The 19,071-nt window shown below is 40.1% G+C and overlaps 2 protein-coding genes and 1 long non-coding RNA gene across 4 annotated transcripts; 1 reads left to right on the top strand and 2 right to left on the bottom strand.

Annotated features, from left to right (window-relative positions):
• Positions 1-1,935: 1,935 nt before the first annotated feature.
• On the bottom strand, positions 1,936-11,603 carry LOC109877994 (outer dense fiber protein 2). The gene is made up of 19 exons (XM_020470243.2): positions 11,550-11,603; positions 11,084-11,216; positions 10,827-10,952; positions 10,483-10,596; positions 9,428-9,612; positions 9,112-9,241; positions 8,895-9,026; positions 8,702-8,776; positions 8,478-8,549; positions 8,050-8,166; positions 7,548-7,718; positions 5,449-5,558; positions 4,555-4,690; positions 4,302-4,412; positions 3,889-4,152; positions 3,692-3,792; positions 3,397-3,559; positions 3,139-3,264; positions 1,936-2,221 (listed from the first exon to the last, which is right to left on the bottom strand). Exons 2-19 carry the CDS (start codon positions 11,192-11,194, stop codon positions 2,051-2,053), a joined length of 2,415 nt encoding a protein of 804 aa, XP_020325832.1. The 5' UTR covers positions 11,195-11,216; positions 11,550-11,603; the 3' UTR covers positions 1,936-2,050.
• A 436-nt stretch (positions 11,604-12,039) lies between these two features.
• LOC109878050 (uncharacterized) lies at positions 12,040-13,063 on the top strand. Its single transcript, XR_002253325.2, has 2 exons — positions 12,040-12,680; positions 12,828-13,063. It is a non-coding gene; the product is annotated as an uncharacterized LOC109878050 (long non-coding RNA).
• Positions 13,064-13,243: 180 nt separating this feature from the next.
• Positions 13,244-17,292, bottom strand: LOC109878023 (protein SET). 2 transcript variants are annotated; one of them, XM_020470258.2, is made up of 8 exons: positions 16,952-17,292; positions 15,735-15,792; positions 15,492-15,634; positions 15,294-15,397; positions 15,074-15,187; positions 14,627-14,797; positions 14,174-14,311; positions 13,244-14,083 (listed from the first exon to the last, which is right to left on the bottom strand). In XM_020470258.2, the coding sequence occupies exons 1-8, from the start codon at positions 17,022-17,024 to the stop codon at positions 14,063-14,065; spliced, it is 822 nt and encodes a 273-aa protein (XP_020325847.1). In that variant the 5' UTR covers positions 17,025-17,292; the 3' UTR covers positions 13,244-14,062. The 2 variants fall into 2 exon arrangements, with proteins under 2 accessions (XP_020325847.1, XP_031674982.1); XM_031819122.1 differs by having other exon boundaries at positions 14,627-15,187.
• Between the last annotated feature and the right edge of the window lie 1,779 nt (positions 17,293-19,071).

Here is a 19,071-nt window from a genome sequence, read left to right as displayed (position 1 = left end):
TACCCGGACTATTTGTATTATGTGCCCCCACCCTTTTACGCTTCTGCTACTCTCTGTTCATCATATATGCATAGTCACTTTAACAATACCTACATGTACATACTACCTCAATAAGCCTGACTAACAGGTGTCTGTATACAGCCTTGCAACTGTTATTTTCAAATGTCTTTTTACTGTTTTATTTCATTACTTACCTACACACACACACACACACACACACACCTTTTTTTCCCCGCACCATTGGTTAGAGCCTGTAAGTAAGCATTTCACTGTAAGGTCTACTACACCTGTCGTATTCGGCGCACGTTACAAATAAACTTTGATTTAATTGAACATCAGCAAGTAATATACACGGAAGCGGTGCGTGGTGTGTGCGCCTCCTGAGTCGGAAAAAGTAAGATAGTCGTACTCCTGGTTGTAATGCTGGTGAATTACCGCCGCTCTGATATCCCAAAGTTCTTCCCGGCTGTATGTAATAACACAAAAACATTTATAGGCTAATAATGTAAGAAATAACACATAAAAAAAAAAGAAATACTGCAAAGTTACCTTGGGGCTAGAAGCACGGCTGCCCTATCTATCGGCGCCATTTTCCACAAAGGGCAGAGATCATCCGTACACCTACTCTGCCTCTGACAAAGACAAGGCGGTTGGAACCAAAAATCTCAAATTTGGACTCAAAGGACAGATTTCCACCGGTCTAATTTCCATTGCTCGTGTTTCTTGGCCCAAGCAAGTCTTGAAATGTTGCGGATTGACTGACCATGTCTTAAAGTAATGCTGGACTGTCATTTCTCTTTGCTTATTTAAGTTGTTCTTGCCATAATGTGGACTTGGTCTGTTACCAAATAGGGCTATCTTCTGTAAACCACCCCTACTACCTTGTCACAACACAAATGATTGGCTCGCATTAAGTTAAGAAATTCCACAAATTAACTTTTAACAAGGCACACCTGTTAATTTAAATGCATTCCAGATTACTACCCCATGAAGCTGGTTGAGAGAATGCCAAGAGTGTGCAAAGCTATCAAGGCAAAGTTTGGCTACTTTGAAGAATCTCAAATATAAAATACAATAATTTTGATTTCTTTTTTTTGGTTACTACATGATTCCATGTGTTATTTCATAGTTTTGATGTCTTCACAATTATTCTACAATGTAGAAAATAGTACAAATAAAGTAAAACCCTGGGATGAGTAGGTGTCCAAAAAGTTTGACTGGTACTGTATATACCAATTAATTGTGTATTACAGCCAGATAAATCAGACTACTCATGAGCCAACTATACTAATGTTGTTTTAGTAAACACAACACAACTTTTACAATAACTGAACCAGTAGCAAGAATGCTAGGTAGTGGTCACGTTCATTACCTCCCCCATTTCGTGCCAATCTGGGTTGTATTTCGGTCTTTCTTTTGATGAGTTTTTTAAGGCCTTGTAGAGAAATGCTATTTCTTATGCAGGTGACCAAACTATTGTTAATTTACCACCTTGTCTGAATCGATCCTTGACCGACTCGCCCGTCTACACATCTAATTTCTAACAGCCTCCAATGTATCCCATCGTAAACGTTCAACAACCATGTCGGCGTGTAAATAAACACACATTCGACACTGAGAAATCGGTGATGCCGTGATTAACTTGTCAGCGGCTTGCTTAATGGGCTTGCTGCATACGGTGCCGCCTAAAGTAAAACTCCGAAGTGCACAATTTCCGTCTATTTCGAGTTCAGATACAACAATGGTTCCGCGTCAAGGAACCAAACAGTTACAAAGCTACGTTGACCTCATAATGGATACAATTAAATCAAAACATATATTTTTTTTTATGTATCTATGGAAAATACTGTGGAAAAACACTGGATAAATATTTCGTTTTTCATATATGTTGTGAATTTGTCGTTTGTGAAAGAGTGAAACATGTCTGACAGTCCATTTCAATTTTAAGATTTTATCATAGTTTTGATTAACAGTATACAGTACATTTATACTGAAAATAACAAATAGATCATTGGTAAAACTCATACAATATAAGGCTAACACTATTCAATCAGATTGGTAAGTGTGTGTGTAGAGAGCTTGATAGCACAGAGTCACCAAACACATTACTATATGAAGCTTTGAGAAACTGAACATAATTCTGCAGGCTGCGATTGGTAGAGTCAGATTGTTCCAGTCTCTCCTTCATGTTCTTCAACTGATTCTGGAATCGTAGCTCCATCTGCAAAGAAAAAAAGACACATATTAATTAAGTTTGACACAGTTAACATCATACCTTATTATGGTGTTCAGATTTTGAAGTTTGTATAGATATACAGTATTTTGGGGTATTTTATTAGGATCCCCATTAGCTTTTGCGATAGCAGCAGTGTTGTAAAGTACTTAAGTAAAAATACTTTAAAAGTACTACTTAAGTAGTTTTTGGGGGTATCTGTACTTTACTATTTATATTTTTGCCTGCTTCACTACATTCCTAAATAAAATAATGTACTTTTTACTCCATATATTTTCCATGACACCCAAAAGTTACATTTTGAATGCTTTGGTGGTCAAATTCACACACTTATCAAAACAACTTCCCTGGTCATCCTTACTTTCTCTGATCTGGTGGAGTCACTAAACACAAATGCTCCATTTGTAAATATGTCTGTATTGGAGCGTACCCCTGGCTCTCCGTAAATAAATACAAATCAGAAAACAGTGCCGACTGGTTTGCTTAATTTGAAAGGATTTATACTTTGATACTTGAGTACATTTTAGCAATAACATTTACTTTTGATACTTAAGTATATTTAAAACCAAATACTTTTATACAAGTAGTATTTTACTGGGTGACTTTCACTTTTACTTGAGTCATTTTCTATTAAAGGTATCTTTACTTTTACTCAAGTATGACAATTGGGTACTTTTTCCACCACTTTATAGCAGCAGCAACTCTTCCTATTTCCACACAAAACATGACATAATACAGAACATTAATAGACAAGAACAGCTCAAGGACAGAACTACACAGTATTCCTGTCCCTTGCAATTGATTGGGAAGTTAGAACAAATATTTAAAAATATATTGGATGTATAATGTATAACACATAGATAACTCTATAAAACTAGGTTGTTGGGTTAAAATGTCTCACTCACATCCTCTTTGCTTCTTCGTAACTGACTGAGCTCTGTCTTTCTGAGGCCCAGTTGGCTCTCCAGGTCCAGAGCCTTGGTCTGGATGGACCTCTCTTTGAATAAAGCCCGCTCCAGGCTCTGATCCGCCTAAACGTCCAACCAAAATGATCAAGTTGACACTCAGAATAACATTAACAAACCGGTAAAAACTAAATAATCTTGAGGCTGAAACAGAAAGACTGCAGAGGTATTTATGTGATATTCAGGAGTAAGACAGACCTCTCTCTGACCATCCTTGAAGGCCTGCTCCAGCTGCTTGGAGAGGATGCTGCACTCCCGGGCCCGCTCCTCCAGCTGTTTCTGGGTGCTATGGATGGTCTCCTCCCGCTTGCCGATTACATGGACCATATCTCTGTTCTGCAAGTTTGCCCCCTCCAGTTTCCTGGGGAGGGAAGGAACAGTTCAGACATTGACCAGCAGAAACATGTAAGGATGTCTTGTGGACCTGAGTGTGATCATTGTCCATAGGGTCACCAAATAGGCGATCTCCCTCTCGGGTATTGATATGATTTACCTCTCTATAATCTCTATCTTCTGCTGCAGATTGTTGTGCTCCTCCACCAGAAGAAAATTATTCTCTTGAAAAGTCTCCACCCAACATCCCTGTTGTTCCACCTACACAGAGACACACACAGACACCCTTCTTATTCAAACACAGATCCGAATCAATTTGTGAACAGACAACTGTCCATTTACACTATGTGTGCATACCTTGTGTCTGAGTTCAGACAGGGCATTGTTTTGCTCAGTGTTTCTCCTCTCCTGAGTCTGTGTCTCTTCCTGGGCCACTCTCAACTGCAGCTCAGAACGCTTCAGCCTCTCAGGCAGAGGCTCCAGCTCTTTCAGACGGCCCAGCAGCTGCCTCCTGACCTGCTCAATCTCTCTCTCCAGGTCAGCCTTCATACCTTGTGCATGTTTCTCAGAGATCTCCAGCTTTAAGCAGTACTCCTCTGACTCTAATCGAGCCCTCTGAACCTGCAGCACATGGTCACTTATCTATTCAAAATCTATGCTACAGACTGGATAGCATGAAGCATGTACAGTATCTTTTGCTGGATTATAACACCTTAGCTTCTCATAAGGTTGAAGTACAGCCCACACTCTGGTATGCTGATCAACTGTACCTTGCGCTTATAGTTTTCCACCTGGCTCTCTAGCTTCTTGACTGAACTCTTCAGCTGCTGGGCTTCAGACTGGGACTGCATCAGGTTCTCCTCTGCAGCAGACAGGGTGATCTCAAGAAGAAGATGCACAAATAACTAAACAACTCTCCAGACATTAAAAGTTATAAAACATTCTATCTTCAATCCTTACTATGTCTAATATTCTACAGTTTATTACACTCGATGACTGTAGTGAAGAAAAACAGATGTTTACCTTCAGTTTCTGGTTCTGTAGTTTGTTGGAGGAGTTGTCAGAGGTGAGGCGGTGCAGTTGGTCCAGGAACCCCTCCCTCTCTGGATGGCCTTTCTCCTCCACAGTGTGGATCTGTGCAGTCAGATCACTCACCTGGCTGCACAGATAAGTCAGCAGAGCACATAACGAAGATATCAGAAAAGAAGAAATGAGAAACACTTAAAAGGTTTTAGACAACGTTTTTACAAGATAATTTGCCAAAGACAAACCGTTACATCTCTCTGGTCACCCCCAAAACAAATTCTTTCTTTGGCCGCCTCTCCTTCCAGTTCTCTGCTGCCAATGACTGGAACGAACTACAAAAATCTCTGAAACTGGAAACACTTATCTCCCTCACTAGCTTTAAGCACCAACTGTCAGAGCAGCTCACAGATTACTGCACCTGTACATAGCCCACCTATAATTTAGCCCAAACAACTACCTCTTTCCCTACTGTATTTTTTACATTTTATTTATTTATTTTGCTCCTTTGCACCCAATTATTTTTATTTCTTCTTTGCACTTTCTTCCACTGCAAATCTACCATTCCAGTGTTTTACTTGCTATATTGTATTTACTTTGCCACTATTGCCTTTTTTTTTTTTGCCTTTACCTCCCTTATCTCACCTCATTTGCTCACATCATATATAGACTTGTTTATACTGTATTATTGACTGTATGTTTGTTTTACTCCATGTGTAACTCTGTGTCGTTGTATGTGTCGAACTGCTTTGCTTTATCTTGGCCAGGTCGCAACTGTAAATGAGAACTTGTTCTCAACTTGCCTACCTGGTTAAATAAAGGTGAAATAAAACATTTCAAAAAACAGAGTGAAAGTTTTTGAACCCTTCATAACGAACAGTCACAATTACTCACTTCTTGAGAACAGCGATTTCCACTTCAAGCTGGCTCTTAACAGTCACCTCTTTAGAGTGGCGGGTACACCAGCTCTCAGCTGAGGTAAGGGCCTCTGCCAACTCAGTCTCCTGAATTATGGCACACAAATACATAGGGAAGTGTGACTCTTGGGCCCAGACCCGGCGCCAAAGATAAAGTAACTAAGGGGGCGGTTGAAATCAATGAGAGGGTACAATTCAACAGGGTTCATGCATTATAATTACATTGAATTCTACTTATATCACTCTAAACAAAGTACAAATGCAGAGACTCGGAGACCATTGAGTGCTTTTGAAGAGACAGATTGGCTACAGATTTCGTGCCAATCTCCGCTGCCATGTATCAGCACAATGGATAGCACCCTATACACTAAAGCAAGGCCTATTTGGCAATGGATATAGGCTACAAGATAGATAAGGTAATTCACCTATTACAAACAGCCTATGTGAATGCCGCCGTACACACAGCTGTCTTACCAAAATAATGCAAACTAAATGCTGAAAGTAGTAGCCTAGTTAGTCATGCAAAACAAAAATACTGAATAGCAGTTTTGCTTAGAATACTGACAACTGAATGCGAACAGAACAAAACAGTGGTAGGCCTGCTATAGGCCTAGAAACTAAATATTAGATTGATAAAGGCATGACACAATCTATATTTAGGCTAGTTACATTTAAAAAAGTAGTTAAAAAAAAGAAGCAGTAAACAAAAGGTGAAAGCAAATAGCCTACTACAATGAGATGCAGCCATGCACAGCTGTCTTGCCAAATAAATAGGCCAGCTAAAAACATGGAAAATCATGCAGCTCATGCATCCAGTAACAGGTTGCGATATGGCACAATACACTTCTGTGGATCAAATTCGACCCAACCACATAATCAATTAAGCAATGCCAGCCGACTATAAACACGTTTTCAATACATACATTTCCATTTAGAACCATGAAAAGCAATAGCCTACCAATAAAGCCTACATTCTATTTCTATGGTTATCTATTTCAATGATGAAACATATCAATATGTATTTATACGCAGGGGCGTCATTTGGGTTCTTGCATTGGAATTATATTGAATTCTGCTAAAACCACAATAAACATAAAAGTTCAAATACCGAGACATTTGAGTGCTTTTGACCAAGAAGTGACATGTTCGCGCAAAATCTCATTTGCGCTCTATCAGCATCATCACTGCTGGTCTTGGCAGCGGCCTCAGTGGTATTTCTGATATCCATCGTGGCAGATTAGCTGGTTAGAGCTAAATAGGCTAATAATGGCTTTTGCAGCTAGCTAAGAAGCTAATTAAACTCTGTATTGGGGTGAGTGAGCCAGAGTTGAGTGAAGCAACTTCAACTGTAAACAACTGTAAACTCCTTATAAATCAAAATCCAATATTCCAGGGAGGCATATCAGTTTATTCACATTGCCTGCCATGTTATTCACATAGCCTACCACAGATGAACAGTCATAGCCTACCACAGATGAGCAGTCATAGCCTACCACAGATGAGCAGTCATAGCCTACCACAGATGAGCAGTCATAGCCTACCTAACCACCCAGTGGCTTTCTATTTTTATTTTACCTTTATTTAACTGGGCAAGTCAGTTAAGAACAAATTCTTATATTCAATGACTGCCAAGGAACAGTGGATTAACTGCCTTGTTCAGGGGCAGAACAACAGATTTGTACCTTGTCAGCTCGGAGATTCGATCTTGCAACCATTCGGTTACTAGTCCAAAGTTTTAAACACTAGGGTATGCTGCCGCCCCACAAATAGCCCCCTACACATAAACACACACACTCCGCGGCATGCTCTGTCCATGGTGCTGATTCAGCGCAGTAAGTGATACAGATTTCACACCAACCGGCCACTCAATCATTTTAACTTTTATGCTATTTTTATATAAGGATATTATAAGAAACTAAAACTGAAGTGGCACAAGTTTCAGAGGGGGCTAAGTATACATGTACTCTTCCCATTTAATAATATTCATAGCATATAATATTCACAGAATTTAATAATATTCACCCAACACCACGTGTCAACCCATGAGAGCAGCCTGAGGACCAGTGAGTGTCTGACCTTCTCCAGCAGCTGTGCAGAGAGATGTCTGGCTGAATCCTCACTGTGCTCTGCCCTCTGCCTCTGGTTGGCCAGCTTCAGACTCTCTTTGTCCTCTTTACTCTGTCGCTTCAGCTGCTCCAGCAGGGCCTGTATCTCCTCCTTCTGCTGCTCCTGGGTCTGCTCCATCTCCTACTCCACACAAAGAAGGGAGATAAGAGGAAGTAATGGAGAGAGACGATTGTTGTGGTCAGATGTTCCAGAGTCTATACTTTAAAGACCCACTCCAGCCTCCCTAGAATCTCATTTATCACCGGATTTACTTAACAAATGGCTCAATAGGTGGTCCAGGTATCCTCTGACATGGCACAAGTGTCTTCAATTGCTCCTCTATTGTTTTGGCAAGCAAGGGGGAGGCCGATGACATCAGAGTGCATCATCAGACCAACTCCTTGAATTGCCCCCAAGGACCAAAAAATAACAGACTCTATTAATTCTGTGGCCTATAAACCTTGGTACCCACTTTGCTCCGGCCGGCCTGGCGGTCATTTTCAGTCTCTTTGCTGCGTAACTGAACCATAAGCTGGCTGCAGGTTGACTCCAGAACTTTAGACAGCTCTCCTGTGGTCTTCACAATGTCCTGTATGGAGGATATGGATTGATGAATATTAATAAGATGCTATTTGTGAGCACTGGTGGCAGGTAGCCTAGCGGTTAGAGCGTTGCGCCATTAACCAAAAGGTTGCTGTTTCAAATCCCAGAGCATTTTTCATTTACATACAGGTATAAATTTACACACTTGTACATGACTGAAATAGGACAAAAATAAGTATCCACCAATTTGATGTATATTTTTTTTATATTTCTATAAATAAATAATGATCTTTATGATCTCGCTCCACATCAAATGCAAAAGAATGAGAATCTAGAGAAGTAGAGACAATGATGTACCTTTTCAGAATCCAAACGTACTGCAAGCTGGGTGGCTTCCTTCTCCTTGTTGTTGAGTTTTGTAGCAAGATGCTGAAAGCCAGAAAAACAGAAACAACATTCTTAACGTCATCTATGACCATGGCTATGCACCACACAGAGTGAAAGGAAACCAATATAAAAGGGAAATGTAACAGATAAAAGCACATGGTGATATACACAGGAACATGGTGATGCATACACACAATTTTTTCTGCTTCTGTGTCCGCCAGTCTCTTCAGTAGGCCTTGCCTTTGCTCTGACGTCCTCAATGATTCGATCTATCAATAAATACATCAACAAAAATATAAGACCACAATTCTAATTGTCATTTTAGATATTTTTTTCAAAGCCACTGTCCTCGTCAGTCTGAGCAAGTCAATGTATTGGAGAGAGTACCTCTCGCTCATGGCATTCCCTGAGGAGTTCTTGGAGAGTGCGGTTTGTGCTTTCAAATGTTTCTATCTTCTTTGTCAGCAACTCCTGCTGCCTACCAAGCAGGGCAGTGTCCGCCTTGGACAACCGCTTATCCTAGCAAGGAGAAAGGACAGTCTTAAATAACTATTTTTTAAAGCCCATATTTAATATTTAACAGGGTCACTTGTATCAAATTCACCTTTTTCACACCACCCATGGACTCATTCAATGCTGTCAACTGTGTGACCACTGCCACCCCGTCAAACTCCGCTTCTACCAGCTTCCTCAGTAGCATGTGTCTTTCCCCGTGTAGAGTCCCCGAATAAGCACTGCACAGAATGGAAAGTTTAAAACCATGCTGTTCCTAAACTGCCTCACACATTTTTAAGTTGTCTTGTAAACATTAAATAGTTCAGATGTATTTTCATTCTATTCTATTGGCTACTCAATCTAATACTGATAATCCTATGCTTGATGACTAAATGTCCTTATGATATTACAGGTGGAGTCCTCACCTGTTGTAGCCTGCTTCGCCCCTCTTCCTTAGGGAGTGTTGGATGGAGATCTTCTCTCGTTCTCTGAGGTCCAGCTCTTTGTTGGCATCCAGCAGCTCCTCCTCCTGCTCGTCGATGACACGCTGGCATGCGCTCAGACACTTTGACTGGTGCTCCATCATACGCTCCTTCTTCCACAGCCTCCCCTGACCACCAAAAGCAGACAGAAACACACACACATATTTGTTTACTGGACACAATTATGCAACAAACAAGAGGGATGAACATGATATTGCTGAATTCCAGTGAGATCGTGGCTCTGTATTGTAATGAAGCAGTAAATATTTTTGGCCTTCCTGTGACATCAGGTGCTATAGATGTTCAGGAGGGCAGGCAGCTTGCTAGTCGGTTACTAGTGCAAAGTTTTAAACACTAGGGTACGCTGCCGAGGGTTTTAGGGGCCAAGACAAATTGAGGCACTGTTGCGCCGTCTTCACCACACTGTCTGTGTGAGTGGACCATTTCAGATCGTGAGTGATGTGTACGCCGAGGAACTGGAAGCTTTCCACCTTCTCCACTGCGGTCCTGTCGATGTGGATAGTGGGGTGTTCCCTCTGCGGTTTCCTGAAGTCCACAATTAGCTCCTTTGTTTTGTTGTTTTGTTGAGTGAGAGGTTATTTTCCTGTCACCACTCCCAGGGCCCTCACCTCCTCGCTGTAGGCTGGCTCATCATTGTCGGTACTAAGGCCTACTACTGTTGTGCGGTCTGCAAACTTGATGATTGAGTTGGAGGTGTGTGTGGCCACACAGACTCACAGCTGTAATCAGCACTAAAGGTGCTTCTACAAAGTATGTACTTGGTGGTGAGAATACTTATGTAAATTAGATACTTCTGTATTTAATTTTCAATACATTTGCTAAATGTCAAAAAACTTGCTTTCACTTTGTCATTATGGGACATTGTATGTAGATGGGTGAGAGAAAAAATGATTTAATACATTTTTTATTCTGCCTGTAACAACAAAATGTGAAAGAAGTCAAGGGGTATGAATTCTTTCTGAAGGCACTGTACATACGTAATTCTTTGGAGACCCAACATCCATCATGAGTCCATCAATCTTCCTCCTATATTTGTTACACTGGCTATGCATCCTCTGCTCTTGTTTATCCTCATCAGACAGGTCAGTCAACTGCAGTGGGGACAAGGAAGGCTTAGCATGTGATACAGGTTTGATCTCCAGACAGTATGAAGGCCCCTGAGAGACATGAAAATCAACATTGGTAGTATATCTAATGATAACATGTAGGATATTATATCTGTGGGAAGTGAGAAATAATGGATCTTTGTCAATGTAAAACGTAAGGAACGTCCATAGCATTGGATGAAAATGTATCTGTGAGGAGCAAACAGTTACAGGACCTCCCACTTGTATGCGTCATCCTGAGTGGAGGTTCTTCCTGGGGCCGGCACCCAGGGGGCCCGGGACCTCGCTCTGGCACGCAGGTTCCCAATATCCCCTTTGTTTTGCACCTCTTTAATCTTCATCTGCAAAGAGAGCAGTGGTTGACTGACATGCAACTGTTGAGGCAGTCAAGGGAGGCCTATTTCTGCTGTAGGTCTACTTTATTTCGAAGGTTGAGTAAGTGGATCACTTCATTGACAAAACATTTACTAACCTGTGGGGTCTTTGCAGTACAGCTCTTCTGACTCCTCTTCAGGTGTACATGTACAGGTGTGGTCTCTGGCACGTGAACGTGCAATGGTGGGGAAGAATCACGCGTTTTCATTATTTACCAATAATCAGTTCATCTAGAAATTGGAGCACATGATAGAACAGAATTTGCTCTAGCTGCCAGAAAGTCATACACCAGAGACAATAAGCCGAGTAAACTCAACTCCATATTGTCAAGTTCAGTTTACTCAGCTAACCACAATAACAGTAAAGGCATCATGTTCACGATTAGCTCCGACCAGCAACTACCCATTTAAATAAACATGTATTTGAAAAATTTTTACTTTTTATTTTACTGTCAAAATTGCTAATTGAAATGACTAGTTCACGAGATCACAAAATGCCTGACCAGCAAGCTAACCCAAACAATGTAAGATGTTCCTTATTCATAAACGTGCTCTACAGCTTACCGAAGCCCTTACAAACGTTTGTTTACCTACTGAATCTCTGCTGGCTGGACACGACCCGGTCATCTCGTACGCAATTGGCTCGTTCATAACCGATTTGTAACGACACCTGTCTGTGATTGGAGAACATTCGTTGAACCCACGTTCGAGTTTACGTTGCCAGTAGTAACAGGACGTCCTCAATGTCTTGTTTGCACACTTTGTACAAAATAATAAAATGCAGTACTACAGGATATTTCTTCACGTAGCTCTTTATTAGCTAGCTATAACTGGCATGTCCACGTATCTCCAACCAGGATCAAACGGACCATGACCTAACCATTTGGGTGGTCTTAACCAATCATAGCACAGTATATGGCGGTAAAATGCATCCAAATATAATTCAGTATGTTTACACATGAATATTACACTCAACACGTAATATTTCCTTGAAATGCCACCCCCTACATGTAGACGGCGCAAAGCGATAAAGGATTCATTCGATCTTGACGCCGGTCCTTGTAAACATTACGTGGTTTTCCAGTTAATGTGGGAGGTTTTCGAACGAACCAAATTTGAGATGTCTATAAATATTATGAATCGGCTGTAAGGAAGCGCCATTTCCGACTACTCGTGTTTCTTCCGAACTCGCTCGTTCCTGATTTGCACCTAGGTGTAAAATATATTTGCACGATTGCACACATACAATAATGATACACAAGTATAAATATGCGATTCGAGTTGCTACATTGTTGCCAACAATGGCGGTCAGAGTGAGACAGCTGTGGGGAATTCGGCTACAAACACTTACGTTTTTCACTGCATTTCTGTGCGACTTTAAACTCGTCGAATCCTGTGTTGGCGAAGAAGTCGGTGACTTGTTACTCTGCAGGTCCTGTGGACATGAATTGGCTTTTGAGAAAGATGCCAACTTTATCCACAGTCGACTTGCGCTCTCTTATAGAAATGATACGGTTGTTGGAGAAAGAAGAGTGCCCGTCCAGCGGTTCGAAAACCCACAGGGCTACCAGTTTGAAGTCATGACTTTCAGAAAGGCAGACGTTGTCAAGCACTGGCCTGCGGACAAACATTTCACCTGGTATCCTGGATATGCCTGGACAGTGGCTACATGTCCGCGATGTAACGCACACCTTGGTGGGTTGGGAATTATATATTTTGATTGCGTGTCTCATCCATGAACCAAACGTGTCTGGCAAGTGGGTCTATTCTAACCTCAGGCAACAATTGCAAAATCAAATGACTACCTTATGCTGTCTTGTAATAATGTGATTCCCCCCACAGGTTGGGCTTTTCAACCCATTGAATGGCCAAAGACTTTAACCAAAGGGGAATTTGAGGAATCGGAGGAGACATTTGTGGCCTTGGTCACTAATCGATTGTTACAAGAAAAATTTGCATCAACACTACTGACTCCGAAATCATTCAGAAGTTGACATCTGCTGCATTCAAAGCTACAAATTATACTTGGCTGTAAAAACTACTTTTTTTGCATTTCATAATAAATAAAAAGCAATACAGCATGTGGTATTTCCTGTGATTGTAATACACAAAGTAAGCACTTTTGAGATCGATACTGTTACTGACAATTTAACATACCAGTCCAAAACTGCGAGCATACCACAATTCTAGATGTAACAGCCAGACAGACATTTATCATGTAGCTTCTGGCTCTAGATAACTAATTGAACTACGGTTGGTTAGATGAAACATCCGTGTACACATTAAGTTTTATTGTAACAAAGAAACTTGTACACTAAGTTTAAAACATTTTTTTTCCCCCAGCAGAAAATAAAAAATGGTGATTAGATGCAAATTCCATGAGATAACAAGGTCATTTTCCATGAAGCAGTGGGGGCCCAAATTTACAAGCATTTTTTTTAACGTTTTGTTTTGTTTATTAAAAATGTAATTTCAAATCTCACGGATGTCTGTAAAACAATACAAATGAAAAAAAAACAACATAGTAATGGCCTCAAAATTCCCACCCTCCCCAACACCCTAAGATGTCTCTCTGCCCTACCCCAGCATAGACCACAAACATTGCAAGAACTGATAGGAATGAGCTAGTACTTTATCTGTTGACTTAACCACATAGGGGGATTTTTTTAAGGGATCTACTCCCAACTGAACAAAAGTATAAAAACTGGAGGGGTCCACTAGTGCCAAGTCGATGCACCATGGCTTTTGTTAATTTAAAATCGCACAACCGTTAACAGGAAGAACAATTTATAGAAATTGCCATTCATTTAACTACAAGATGGCATGCTTATTCTAGTAGTCCCCCCCCCCCCCCCTAGATGAATGTGGGAATTATTGTGGTTTGACAATTCAAAGGCAAGAATTTGACATTGGTTTTAGAGGAGACAAAAATTAAACATGGCACAGATAGGAGAGGCTTCAGAATGAGGAAATGAAGCACAAAATAAAAGTAAAAAAATCATTCTCCTAAATATGGGTGGATAACCAAATGGGGGGGAAATAGCAAAGGGTATTGGTAGATTATTTAACTTTCCGGTTTAGTCATCTTCTCCATCATCCTAAACAAAAGGAAAGAAAAATCAATACTGTTCAAACAAATTTCACTATTGAATATAGTGAATTGAGCTAATTAATTATTTAGGGCATACCTCCCCATCATCTCCGTCATCCTCCTCTTCATCTTCCTCCCCATCATCTTCATCACCCTCCTCATCAATGTCCTCAAGGCCTTCCTCATCGTCATCATCATCTTCACCGTCACCCTCCTCATCATCCATGTCAGGAACCTGCCAATCAAATTAAGCCAACGTTTTAACTATACATCCTGGGTGACCGCAGACAATAGATTAGACGTTTAGTCACATGTACAGGGTTGCTGTTGTAATTACAGGGTACAGTGGCAATCTTAAACTCAGAGCTCCAACAACACAGGTCAAAGTGAAATAAAAACAAAAAACATGAACACTAACAGTATTAAACAATCAAAATGACACATCCAAAGAATTAACAATACAGTAGGTAGCACAACAGGTATAGAAGTCCCATTCAAAGTAAAGAGAACATTGATAAGAGGGAGGTGTTATGCCGTGGAGACCACTCACCAGGTAGTACTGCAGGGGGTTTGGCCAGATGTCATCCTTGATAACCTCTCCCAGCTCATCTGCCCCAGCATCTGAGTGATCAGTGAACCAGGTGAAGAAGCTCTCTGGCTCTTCATGTTGCCTCTTCTTGCCGGCTTTGTTCTGTGTCTGGCTGGAGCGCTTTGTCAGGTCCTTCAGAGACAACATCACAGGAATTACAAACCAGATTGTTTTTGTTTTAAAGCAACGAGTTTGATTGCATAGCAAAACAAATGAAATACTGACCACAACTACCTGGCATGAAAACCAAAAGGCTCCGATCACTAAGGTACATACAACAGTCAGGTAGTGTTTTGCCATTACGTTGAACAGACTTTTTAAAGAAAGTGACGCACTGGTTTCTGCCAAATGCCATGCATTAATTGACTGCAGTATTACCAAGCATTTGAAAATACTAACGTGAAATACCTTTCCTGATTTCCATTTGATTTCTGTCGACTTTGAGGATGGGTCTCCACTCTCGTTCAGATGGAACTCTTTGGAAAGGACTTTGTTTTCAAAGTATGGATTTTCATCGTAATACTGGAACACATCAATTTAATTGAGTACATTTTAAGGTATGCTATAAAGTCCAGACATTAATGCAATATTCTGTGAATGCTATATGATGGCAATCATTATCACTTACAAAATCTATTCTGTAGCCCGATTTGATATCTTCAAACTCTGTAACCTCCACCCTGGTCAGATAGTGAAGTGCCTCCTCATCTTCCTCCCCAAGAAGAGCAGAAACTGCAGGGACAAACAAGAAAAAGTCAGAATCTGAATATTCTAGGTTCCAGTGGTAAAATCCTGTGAGAGCCCAAAGGGATGTGCTGAAGCTCACCTTGTGGATGGTTGACGAATGTGGTGACCCAGAAGTTGGGGATTTTAGCAATCAGTTCTGATCTCTTCTGAAAGAACGGCTGACGGAGTTTATTGTATTTCTGTTCTACTTTCAATATCTCCTCACTTGCTTGCTCATTCAGTCTGGAGAAAAGAGATAGCACATCAAGCACCATTATCACAGTTAAACGCTTGAGTTTTTCTGATACATATAAATTTTAACTTGACTACTTGACTGGCGTACCTGTCAATTTCGTTTTGAACTTCGTCGATGTGTTCAATAGCTTCCTGTTGCTCTTTTTCTATTAGGAAAAGAAATGCAATAATGTCAGAAAATATTGGAGACGATCGGTGCAGTGCATTGGTGTTCAATAGACGTCAAAATGAAAGAGTATCTAGACGTCAAAATTAAAGAGTATCTACCAACTTCCTGCGCATTACCAACAAAGAATTAAAGATGCAACTTAACTGTAGCAAACAAAGTTACGAGCTAATGGTTTTGAAATTGACCCTCAACAAGCTGCTGCTCTCAGGACCATTGATGGAAAATCATTGCCAAAGGTTGCATGAGCTAATCACGAACGATTTGCAATCTGAAAAGGGGTGAACATTTTGCGGAAATATGATATAAATCTTAACCAACAAGTTAATTGCAATGCATGAGTTTTAGCAGCACCTTTTTGTAACTAGCGATTTTATAGCAGCTTGCAAACGGCGTTTCCTGCTGGCTACAGTGAGGATGGCCGCGTGGTTTAAATGTGGGACCCCGCACACTACACCATCTGCCTCCTTCCCCAACACTGTCTAATAGCTAGGTAAGTGCGCATTGTATCGAGACTATGACCAAGTTAGACAAATAACCCTCCATTGTTACATCCGTTAAAACTCTTCCAATGGGCTACTTCTCGAAAACTGTGGTTCACTATATGGTAGCTAACTACAGTTAGCCATGTTGCCAATTTCACATTCGCAAACTAGCTAGCTACGGCTAGCTTCATCATGGCGGATATGCACAACAACAAAGTAACACTAGGCCACCGTTATTTCATTCAACATAGAAAACACATTAATCCTCAGTCAACTGCACGAATACACAGGCTATTATAAACAAACGTTTTGCAATTGTATTTATAGTAGCAACGACTAGACTTGAGAACGAAAATACTTAACAGGACATTCATTGAATAGACAATTAGTTAGCCAGTTAAGAAATGTTGCTAGCTAGGTAACATGGCCTCCATCACCGGTCTAACGTAGTAGCGTTAACAGCTAGAGACAGAACTAACTACGCACTCAAGACAGACAATACTGACTGCACCCAAAACCGTCCAGATTCATAGTGAAAAGCCCACAAGACGACAAATTACGGTTTGTGAACTATTTTACTTTAAAGTAGTAGATTCTGGTAGAACTAATAAAGGAAGTGAAAATGGCGGTGAACTGGAGGCCGCCATTCCTTACCGGAGGTCTCGTCCGCTCCGTCATGGTTTGAGTTCAGCTCCTTTTTACTCACTTTTGCCGCTGGTGCCGACATTTTTTTCGCAAGCTGTGAATAACAGACTTCGGGAAAGAATACTGAATTTGATTTTGTATTCTCCCCGAACAGGAGATTAGTATTTCTAAGTACGATGTCGGTGTGCTATAACAACGTGTGCAGCGCTCCTCCACACAATATAATGCGAGGAAGTCAAGCACATTTAGACACTCCACCAAGAAGCTCTAGCCCGCTCACGCGCTCCCTTTCATTACGAACGCGCCTCAGCAAATGGAACCGATTGGGCTCCGCCTCTCGAGAACAAGTCTGCATGCTGGGTTCTAGTGTTGCTTTCTCATAGGTGAGATTAACTTCGAAAAGGCGGGATTTGACATCAACAACGTCTTTGTAAAATGTTGAATGAATTTACATAATCACCTACATTAAAATTATCACAGCTAACAGTTTCACTTTTAAATAGGTCTATTTATTTTGTCATCGCATTTGCCCTCCTACTGTACTGCAAAGGGAAATGTATTTGTTTCAGTTTTTATTTTGTATTATTATTATTTTTTAAATTAATATCAAATCAATACATAAAGCACATGAGGGAACACAAGCATACATAGATGACAAACAATAGACAATCGAGCTAGGGGGTACAATATCACATTACAATTACACAAGGACCTTAAGGGACATGCATATACTTACAATTCTAACAGCTTTTTTGTTAGTAGAGCATTTAACCGTCTTAAAATACAGTTCCATTTATTTTTGTAGGGTACGAAAATGTGGTTTTCTGTTTGTAAATGTACATTTGTGTATATGAAATTTGGCCAAAAGAATAATGAAATTAATTACATAAAAATGATTCTGCTTATTTCTATTGTATGTAAAGAATCCAAACAGTACATCTCTCCACAATAGTGTAACATCTTCATAAATGTGTTCAATTATAAACCTACTGATTGATGTCTTGCCACAGTTTTCTTACATGCATACAATGCCAAAAAAGATGCACTGTTTCTGGGTGGTCATTACAAAAGGAGCAATTTGAGTTGACGTTTTCCTTAGACTTCTTCATATAGTGGTTGGCAGGATAATATTTATGAATAATTTTAAAGGAAACTTCCTTAATTTTGTTAACAAGTAGGTATGTGTGTGGCAACATCCAAACTTTTTTCCAACAGATATTATCAATAAATCCATTCCAATAAGGCATGACATAAGGTATAGATACAACATCCTGCTGAAATAAGGATCAAATCGCTCTGTTGTTGAATGGATCAAAAGAGAAACAAATCTTTCCTACTGATGAGTCAACATAACCCCATAACCCCTGCAAAAATCTTGGTGTCATTGGTAATTATTATTATTATTTTTTAAATAGGCATAAAAGGAAAATATAAAATAGTTTACATCACTGCATCATTGTGTCATTACCACCACGACAAGCAAATTACATGATAATAATGTTTTTTCAAACGTTTGTGTACTTGGTTACCATGGATATGGAGGGAGACTCACATTACGAAATAGGATATAATTTAATCAAATTATGTAACATTTTTTTAATTATGTTTTAATTATGTGTATATAGGCTACATTGTATGCTAGCAGTTCAACTGGAGTTAGCATGCTAGAATCCCAGCTATTTATAACCAAATACTGTACAAATGTAATTCCCACCACAGGTCATTACCACCACATAATGAACTGTGATGGTAAGGACAGAATGTGATGGTAATGACAAAATGTATTAGTTCATACATTTTTACTTACATTAAGACCTGAAAAGACACCCAAACTACACATATGATCATGGTTAAGTTGAAATTGAATACTTGTTTGCTAAATAAGACCATTACATTTTGTATTATGTTAGGTTGATTGAGGGATTTTGATGTCTATTTATGTGACTTACTATGGTTACTGACTTTAATTGTATAATGTTTTATTTTTCTATAAGATGCCTCCTAAATCAACCAAGGAGAGGACAAGGACATACACTATATATGCAAAAGTATGTGGACACCACTTCAAATTAGTGAATCTGGCTATTTCACCAACACCCGTTGCTGAAAGGTGTATCAAATCGAGCACA

This window comes from Oncorhynchus kisutch, linkage group LG3 (assembly GCF_002021735.2).
Source record: "Oncorhynchus kisutch isolate 150728-3 linkage group LG3, Okis_V2, whole genome shotgun sequence".
NCBI lineage: Eukaryota > Metazoa > Chordata > Actinopteri > Salmoniformes > Salmonidae > Oncorhynchus > Oncorhynchus kisutch.
Note: the sequence above shows the minus strand (reverse complement) of the source record. Positions and strands in the feature narration are given on the sequence as shown.

What these genes read in the sequence shown, in the direction of transcription:
- LOC109877994 (XM_020470243.2), bottom strand. Translation starts at nt 11,194, where the DNA reads ATGAAAACGCGTGATTCTTCCCCACCATTGCACGTTCACGTGCCAGAG. An exon ending in GTACTGCAAAGACCCCACAG is followed by an intron (nt 10,953 to 11,083) that starts GTTAGTAAATGT and finishes CTCTCTTTGCAG; the next exon opens with ATGAAGATTAAAGAGGTGCA. An exon ending in CTGCACAGCTGCTGGAGAAG is followed by an intron (nt 5,559 to 7,547) that starts GTCAGACACTCA and finishes GCCATAATTCAG; the next exon opens with GAGACTGAGTTGGCAGAGGC.
- LOC109878023 (XM_031819122.1), bottom strand. Translation starts at nt 17,024, where the DNA reads ATGTCGGCACCAGCGGCAAAAGTGAGTAAAAAGGAGCTGAACTCAAAC. An exon ending in CGGGCTACAGAATAGATTTT is followed by an intron (nt 15,188 to 15,293) that starts GTAAGTGATAAT and finishes GATGTGTTCCAG; the next exon opens with TATTACGATGAAAATCCATA. An exon ending in ACCCCCTGCAGTACTACCTG is followed by an intron (nt 14,312 to 14,626) that starts GTGAGTGGTCTC and finishes TTTGATTGGCAG; the next exon opens with GTTCCTGACATGGATGATGA.